This window comes from Miscanthus floridulus, chromosome 3, assembly GCF_019320115.1.
Source record: "Miscanthus floridulus cultivar M001 chromosome 3, ASM1932011v1, whole genome shotgun sequence".
NCBI classification, from domain to species: Eukaryota; Viridiplantae; Streptophyta; class Magnoliopsida; order Poales; family Poaceae; genus Miscanthus; species Miscanthus floridulus.
The window spans coordinates 95,580,560-95,589,525 of NC_089582.1; the positions used below are offsets into that span (position 1 = coordinate 95,580,560).

General features: G+C 46.2%; 1 protein-coding gene across 1 annotated transcript; it reads right to left on the minus strand.

Annotated features, from left to right (window-relative positions):
• Positions 1 to 1,011: 1,011 nt before the first annotated feature.
• LOC136546195 (wall-associated receptor kinase 5-like) lies at positions 1,012 to 3,823 on the minus strand. Its single transcript, XM_066538159.1, has 4 exons — positions 3,386 to 3,823; positions 2,828 to 3,301; positions 2,559 to 2,717; positions 1,012 to 2,479 (listed from the first exon to the last, which is right to left on the minus strand). Exons 1-4 carry the CDS (start codon positions 3,771 to 3,773, stop codon positions 1,239 to 1,241), a joined length of 2,262 nt encoding a protein of 753 aa, XP_066394256.1. The 5' UTR covers positions 3,774 to 3,823; the 3' UTR covers positions 1,012 to 1,238.
• Between the last annotated feature and the right edge of the window lie 5,143 nt (positions 3,824 to 8,966).

An 8,966-nucleotide genomic window follows, 5' to 3' on the forward strand; every position in this document is an offset into this window, starting at 1 on the left:
GGCGAGGGTCGTTATGCCTCCTTATATAGTTCGGAGGTAGAGTTTACAACGGAAGGTCCCGATCGGATAAGTTTGCTTCCTAGTTTATTACAAGGAAAATTATTCAGATCCAGTCGGACCTCTATGATTGATATGAGTTCTAAGTATTTCTAGATCATGCCTCGTCCACCAAGTATTTGTGGTACACCTTTCGGGTTTGGCCTCGGACTCGGCCTATCTCCTTTTGGTTAGACATTTTCCCTTGGGGTTAGGATACCAAGGGCCCATGTAGTTGACACTACCTTAGTATGCAAAGTATGTTTTATCATTTACTCCCTCTATTCTAAATTATAAGTTATTTTGGCTTTTACAAATACATAGTTTTTTCTACACGCCTAAATATACGCTATGTATAGATACATAACAAAAGCTATGTACCTAAAAAAGTCAAAATAATTTATAATTTGGAGTAGGGAGTACATGCCATTGAACCCACATGCTTATATCCCCCATCTTAGCAAAGTATAGCTCTTGTCGTGTGCTTATATCACACATCTTATCAAAGTATTGTTATCTAGTGAGCTAGGGCAGAGAGAGAAAATGCATCTTGATCTATAATATGGGTTAATCATCACTTGCAAATAAACCTTTAGCCTAGGGAAGTCCGCCATGACAGTATGAATGCAGTTACTACACATACACATAAAAAATGCATACCCACCCCTATGATCTTGTTGGTGACGTATGATAGAATGATAAAAGTGTATCTACAATATTGTTGTACAAATCCAAAGTTCTATACATAGTATTTCTGATCTATAATCTATGAATATATGCTTGATAATCATTTTTCTTGTACTTTGACACATCATAGAAGCAATTGTATCTGACTTATGCTATGAATCACAAATTCAAGCACCATCTTTACTCTGGCATGCTTACAAGGTTTAGAGTTCTATTGCCAACCTATAACGGAGATACATGTTTTTAAAGAAAATTATAAAGGGGATAGCAAGAGGGGAACTGGAAGAATGAAACTGGACTCGAGGGTATACATAACACGGGCATGAGAAAAATGCTTATACATAAGCTCAGGCTATATATGATGGTTACATGAAAAAATACAATATCATATAACATATATATCTCAAACATGAGACACCTACATCAAAAGGGTGAATCACCTCACTAGGATATTTTGGTTCAATATCATTATATTGTGGAGTTGAGTTCACCTGCATTGCATGCGCGCTGCACATCTATCGTGGTATATCAGATGATGATATGAACTCTTGCTCCAAGCTGTAGCATCTTGTACTTGGTCGGCACAAGCCGAGATCCACTATAGGAAATGATTGATCAATAATATCTCTAGCTCTTGAATATATCATCTGATGGGGATCTTTAATAGTCAGGCGTGGAACCCTGTATGACTTCAAACTTTTTGTTTTTATGGTCTGCAGTCCCATCTCCACTTCCTTCATAGTAGGTCTCTCCTCACCTTTACACCTCAAACACATCTCTACAAGTGAGGCAACACTTGTAATCTCTTCCTCGGCTGCTTCTTCACGAACTTGAGCAGCAACTATTTCTATGATTGGCCTTGCCTTGAACTCAGAAAGAAAGTAATGGGATATACTTTGCATTGAACCTGACTCATTTGTAAAAATAGGTTCCCTTCTTAGGAGCATCTCCAATATCACAACGCCAAAACTGTATACGTCACTTTTTTCATTTAATTGTCCAGTTTGGTAGTACTCTGGATCTAAGTAACCGAATGTTCCTTGTACATGTGTAAAAATATGAGTTTGATTGATCGGAATCAATCTAGAAGCTCCAAAGTCGGAAACTTTAGCGGTGTAGTTTGCATCAAGGAGTATGTTAGATGACTTGACATCACGATGAAAGATTGCTACTGAAGCTGATGAGTGAAGATAACTAAGGGCCGCAGCAGCTTCGGTGGCAATTCTTAAGCAATCATCCCAAGACAAAGCAAAAGCACGTTTTGAGCTAGAATGAAGAATTTGGAATAATGAACCATTAGGAACAAAGTCATATACTAGCAGCGGAACCTTGGTTTCAAGGCAGCAACCAAAAAGTTTCACGATATTTCGATGGTTTATCTGTGAAAGAATGGCCACCTCATTGATGAATTCATTAATCTCACTTTGTTTGATTGTTGTTGACTTTTTTATAGCCACGACCCGTTGATCAGATAAGATACCTTTATAAACCATTCCATGTCCACCTTCACCAAGGATACGTGTGGGATCAAAGTTGTTTGTTGCCTTTTCTAGTTCTTCCAAAGAGAATATCTTTGTCTTTTTAGTTGCATTTTCATCTGATGATAATAACTGTTCAAGCAGAAGGCCTTGGTTCTCTCTGAAATACTTCCTTCGCACTTTCTTTTCGACATCTCTTCTCCATCTACGGACGAGAAGAATTGAACTGATGCCGATAAGTAGAATTCCGAAACTAACGGCAAACCCAATGGCAACACCTGCATGAGAAAATTATATACTCAGTTTTTTTTGTTTCTCCACATCCATAAAAGAATTTATAATTGAGTAAGGACTCACCCATCTGGGGACTTATACGTCTTTTAACCTGAACACAATGCATCTTTCTGGTATCATACTCTGTTTTATCAGGGCACTCGGTGCAAATGTAGCTTCCTATAGTGTTATTGCATATTCTTCCTTTGCAGAGTTGCGGTGTGACTTTGCACTCGTCGATATCTGCAACCACGTTGAAGTGTGATGAGAGCTAGAGAATTCCATAAAATGATAATGCACGAACGGTGCTGACTGCTGAGTAACGTGCATGTGTAAATGAGAATCGAATTAACCTTGGCACCCATTTTGCTCATATGGATTTCCGTAGTAGCCATTCATGCACTTGCATCGATAGCCAATATGACGGTAGCTCTTGTCAGCACCAGTTTCGTTGACGCTCAAGCATGAACTGTTATCACTAACACATGCATAGGTCGATGCATTTCTCTGTGCCTCTTGGCAAGTAAGATTGGCGACAACCCAATTAAGAGCAAGGTCAGAGCTCTTTGTACTGAAGAAGAGACCATCCTTACGGCCAGCTAGTAAAGAAACGTAGGATTTTAGGGGTTTGATGTGCACAAACCCGTCTGGAATATTTATATGGGACAGGTAGTGATTCATGTCAAACACAAGGGTGGAGGACGTGGTGCAGCGGAGTTGAAACTGACTCCGTGCAGAGCATCCTGGTTCCAGGCCAAATGGAAATGGGACATCGATGTTTCCACATTTCCGGCGGCAGTTCACCTTTTGTGGAACCGGATTGTACCCTGTTGTCATATGTGAAAATTTAAAACTTTAATGACCATTATTAATTGAATTAAAAAGCAACGACAACGGTTAAATATATTTACCTTGGGATGAATCACGTTTGAAACCATCGGGTACATGCGGATGGCCAACATAACCATCATCACAGCGAGACGAATGAGGGAAGAATACCTCACTGGTGTAGCTGTGGTTGCTTAAACATGCATGAATATCGCCCAAGGCATGGGTGCATGATGGTTGACCCTCATCAACACCCCACCACCTAAGGAACAGCCTTGAGGGCTGCTGCTCGCAGGTGAGCTCAAAGCAGGGGTCCTTGAAGCACCCGGCACCAATGCCAAAAGGGTAGTCGAAGGTAATGTTGCCACATTTCTTGGGACAACCGGCGAGCGACGACGCAGCCGTGGGAGCAAGTAATATTAGGAGCAGATAGACTAGCACTGCCGCATCAAGATGAACGGCGGCGTCCATAGCCACTAGCAGCGGGCAGCGAGCAGCAACACGCACTGAGGAATGTGACTGTTGTATCAGCTTGTTCGATGGATCCGCTGGGTGCATGTTGTGAATTATATATATAGTATATGATCCTATCCATCATGGAAGACATGTGTAACATGTGACCGGCAATCCGGCATCAAGGGCGGTCCATGACAATTATCTGTGTGGACTGGAGAGGTAGGCCGGGCGGTGCCGCGTGCGGGGTGTACACACGTCGTACGGTGTGTGCATGGCTGTATGGGCCTGCATCTGCCCGTACGTGCTCGTGGGCAGTCAGTGTCTACCTGTGCATCTAATGGAAACGTAAGTCCTTTTCAATCTTTGCTGCTTTTGTTTGAAAACACGCATCACCGACGATGTACGGAGAAAGGGACCCTGCAATTGTCGCTTGGTATATGTACTCAGTGACCTTAGCTTCATCACGAAGAAATCGTTGTCATCTATGAGGTCCCTGTGATTGGAAGAGCCCGCATAGGGTGGTCCGATCCGAGGCCATGCAATTTCCGGTCAGTACCTAGTCTTAGGCTCCACGTGACCAATTCTCGAATTTTCGTGGTCCTAATCCTCAGGATAACACATATGTTTCCTGGAAATGGAGAGGCATCTTTGCTGGCTTGGTACTAAACATGTACCTCCTATGTTTGTTGTGCTGCTCGCGAGCTTCTCGCGGTTACTTTTGAGGTGTTGGGGGAGAATTTGTTCCTCGTACAACTCCAGTGTCTGGGGGATTGGACGAGGATCATGGATGGAGGTCCGTGGCTTTTCCATGGAGCACCTGTGGTTTTGGAGGAAAACGATGGCTTCTCGAATGTGAAGGGCTACAAGCTCAATAAAATTCTGGTTTGGGCTCGTATCCAGGGGATTCCAGAGGGCTTGATGAAGAAGGAGCTGGCGGAGAAGGTGGCGAGGAAGGTCGGTGAACCACCGATCACGGGGATTGTGGATGAAGGGCGCATAAACCTGGCCTCTTATCTCCGGGCTCGGGTTTTCCTCGACTTGGAGAAGCCGCTGGTGAGGGTAGTTCATATTACGATCAAGGAAAGTAAGTGGTATTTGGTGCAATATGAGAAGCTCCCTGTGTTTTGCTTTGTGTGTGGTCTGATGGGCCATGAACTGACAGAGTGCGGCAATGGTGTGCATGAGATCAATAATTGTTAGTCGGGGGATTGGCTTGTGGTGAAGTTTGGGAGTAATAATTTGGGAAGAGGGGCTGGTCGTGGGAGTGGCTCTAGAGGAGGTTTTGGGAGCCGAGGTAGGGGAAGAGGTAGAGGGCCAGACCCTACTAACGATGATAGGGAAGACATGGACTATGCAGAGCAGAATAAAAATCTCATGCTAGTAGGGACGTCGGATGCAGCCGGGGTGGAAGCTCAGAGAAGGTGCAGGAGAAGAAGAGGCAAAGGAAGGAGGGAATGGAGGGGGTGGTGAAACAACTTTCTTTAACGGTGTCCTCCCTCGAGGAGGGTCGCTGAGAGCAATGACACTCGTAGCTTGGAACTATCGCGGGTTGAACTCAACCCGGATGTGTGTTTACTGTCTGAGACACATCTGGATACAGCTAAGGCAGAAAAAGTGTGACGGAGGGCAGGCTTTGATCATATGCTCGTTCATGAGAGTGATGGTCGGAGTGGTGGTTTCTTGATGATGTGGACAAGCGATATTAGCATTCCGGAGCAAGGCATCTTTAAGAATTTTATCGATGTTGTCATTGATAATGGTGAACCCAACTGGAGATTTACAGGGCTATATGGTGAACCGGAGTGGAGTCAAAAAAGTGTCACTTGGGATGCTCTTCGTTCCATCCGTGGAGATGGGAGTATCCCCTGGTTGGTGATGGGGGATTTCAATGAAATTTTGTTCGGCGTTCACTTCTACTCGGCACTCACTTTGCCGCCGATCAGTTGGTTGGGCTACTCGGTACTTAATTCTTCGCCAACCAACTGGTTGGATTGTTTGTCGTTTCATCGTCAGTTACGCTGGGGGCTCACTAGCTAAGCTAGGGACGTCGTCTATGGATTCGCCTGTTGGCTTACTACGTTTTGCCGACGCTGCATGTCATGTGTGATATCAAGGTGTTCCATGTTGTCCAGATCAGGGTGCTGATCTTGGGTGGCACGTCAGGGGCTTTGATAAGTATATCTATCGCAGCAATCTAGTGCTAAGCACTTTCCATTTTCTCCATGTTTTACTGCTTGATATTATCAAGTTTTCCTCCATATGCCCAGTGCTAAGTACGGGGACTTCATCCTTTACACTTAATTCTTTGATCCTGCTACAAGATGTTTCTCTATCTTACAGCAGGTTCGGGGACTAAGTGTGTACACTTCACCTTGCAGTGAATGTACTATTTTTTCTTCTTACTGGTTTTTCAGCTAAGCTGGGGACTAGCTGTGTGCTTGGCTAAGCTGGGAATTGGTTGTTTTGACTAAGTGATAGTTGAAATTCTATGATCCTGACACTTGGTGTCTTCTTCACCTACTGTCAGGCTCGGGGACTACAATGTATGCATTGCACCTTGTGGCGCATGTATCAATACTAACATCCTCTTTGGCTAAGTCATGGATGATGATCATCTGACTTCGCCAACGAAGCCTAAGTGTGTACACTTCACCTAAGGTCGATGTCTTCAGCAAGCTCCACCGTTGTTTTCTCCGCCGATCAACTGGTCGGACCGTTAGGTTCATGACCTTTGTCGCTAACCAGCTGTTGGATTGTTCGGTGCTCACTTCTACTTGGTGCTCACTTCATCGCTGACCAGTTCGTTGGGCTGCTCGGTGCTCGATTCTTCGCCAACCAACTGGTCGGGTTGTCCGTCGCTTTATCATCAGCTATGTTGGGGGCTCACCAGCTAAGCTGGGGACTCCTCGGTGTTTGGATTGTTCATCGCTTCATTGCCAGCTAAGCTAGGAACTCCTCGGTGTTTGGATTGTTCATTGCTTCATCACCAGCTAAGCTAGGGACTTAGCATTCGGATTCTTCGTGCAAGAGTCACCGACTAAGCTGGGGACTCCCTTGGCGATCAGATCTCGCTATGTCTCATCGGTGTGCTATCAAGTTGCTCCATGCTATTTAGATCAGGGTGCTGATCTTGGGCAGCACATTTGGGTCTTGATACACACATGTCAGATGATGTCGGCAAGCTTTTAGATTTATTTTCTTTAAGCCTGCTACAAGATTCATTCTTCATCTTCTAGTAGGCTCAGGGACTAAGTGGCTACACTTCACCTGACGATGAATGTAGTGCTTATTTCTTGATTTACCCTACTTATTGACTTAGTCATGGATGATAATCATCTGACCTTGCAAACAGAGTCAAGTAGCTACACTTCATCTAAGGTGAATAATTTTTAAAATTAATCTTGAGCCCCTTATATCCTTTTGGTGAGCCTTACTTGGCTAAGTCCGAGGTCTCCTAATCAGTTAAACTAGTTGGCTTTGACTTTCATTGATCGGATCACTAGTTAAACTAGTCGGCTTCACATCAAACTGCTCAGACTTGTTCAAGACTGCGTTGCTCAAAGGATACAAGGTGCTCGGGGACTAGCTGTGGGGGATATACCCCTCGGTACCTGTGGGGGTATTAACCCCGATACCCTTACGGCTAGGCTTGGGCCGGCCCGGATCAGTGGGTCCGGTCCACCAAAAGACGACGCGCGGCCCGGACAACCTGTTCGGAGTCCCGCGCAAGGAGTCAAGGAAGATTTGGCGATCAAGCAAGATCCTGGTCGGTTAGAATAGGAATCCTTATCCGGCCACATATGGCAATTGTAACTGGCTAGGATTAGTTTCCAGATCTGTAACCCTGCCCCCCGGACTATATAAGGCAGGCAGGGGACCCCTCTAAAAAACATCTCTCATTGACATACAACAATACAATCAGACGCAGGACGCAGGTATTACGCCTTCTTGGATAAAACCTCGTGTCTGTCTTGCGTCACCATCTTGTTTGTGGCTTGCGCATCTGTCTGCTGACAATCTACTACCTTGGGCATACCCCTAGGTAGACTGCCGACCATATTTCATCGACAGTGGCGTGCCAGGTAGGGGGTGTGCGTACTGCTCTCCAAGCAAACAAGATGGTCATCATCTCCGGCTCCATGGCTACGCCGAACGGCCTCACGTTCATCGTCGGCCAGATCACCTAGACCACCGGCTCCGACGACTTCATTGCCATGACCACGGAGGAGGCGCGGATTTAGTCTGCGCCGACCACTGCTTCACCTGCATCGGCTATGGCTCCGACCACGGTGGATACGTCTCCGACCACGACGGATACGGCTCCGACCACGATGGATCTGGCTCTGACCACGGTACATCTAGCTCTGACCACGGTACATCTAGCTCCGACCACGCCCGTATCACCTTCAGCCACGCCAACAACCCGTCATCCGCTTCCTCGCTACAAAGGGAAGCAGATCGACAACACCGATCTGCTCGACTCCATCGATCGGGTCGGCACCAAACTCGCTGAAACCCTAGCTCTGGTAAGTACGATTCAAAGTCAACCTAATGAGCAGGTAACCGCACCCCACAACAGATCTACCCGACCAGCTCGGTCCAGTCATCCTGCACGACTTGGTACAGATCTCGTGGTCATATCTACTCTTGAAGGGCGCTCCGCTCGTCGCCGGCCAACCTTCGCGATGGGTCTCCGGCTCTCCGAGTATGAAGCCTCGACGGAGAACTACTAGGCCCAGCCCTACGACCTACGAAACACTGCCTCCAACTACACGTATAACATACGACGCTGCTCAGATCTGGGTTTTGTACATCAGCCTCGGCCGAGGCCAAGCAACTTCGTCAACATGATCTGGATTGAGGATTATCAAGAAGGATCCGTCCACATGGTCCAAGAGGGTGACTCCAGCTCCTCGTCTGGCATCGCATCTAATGCCTCCGTCCACACCAAGCTCCAGCTTCACGACGATGAAGGCGTCGAATATGATCTGGATATCCCAGACCATGCCCTGGGTTTCCCGCAATTCCCGTCTTTCCCACCAAGGCGAGGGGGTTTGATCAATGTTGTCAGCAATGACGAACCGCCAGCGGTTGGCGAAATAGAACAAGAAAGGATTGCACGCAAGGCACGCAATATTGACCAGTTTAATCGTCGGCAAATCGAAGCTGAAGCAGAAGAGGAGGCACGACGCATAAGGGTCCAACCAC

What these genes read in the sequence shown, in the direction of transcription:
- LOC136546195 (XM_066538159.1), bottom strand. Translation starts at nt 3,773, where the DNA reads ATGGACGCCGCCGTTCATCTTGATGCGGCAGTGCTAGTCTATCTGCTC. An exon ending in CAAACGTGATTCATCCCAAG is followed by an intron (nt 3,302 to 3,385) that starts GTAAATATATTT and finishes ATATGACAACAG; the next exon opens with GGTACAATCCGGTTCCACAA. An exon ending in TGAGCAAAATGGGTGCCAAG is followed by an intron (nt 2,718 to 2,827) that starts GTTAATTCGATT and finishes ACGTGGTTGCAG; the next exon opens with ATATCGACGAGTGCAAAGTC.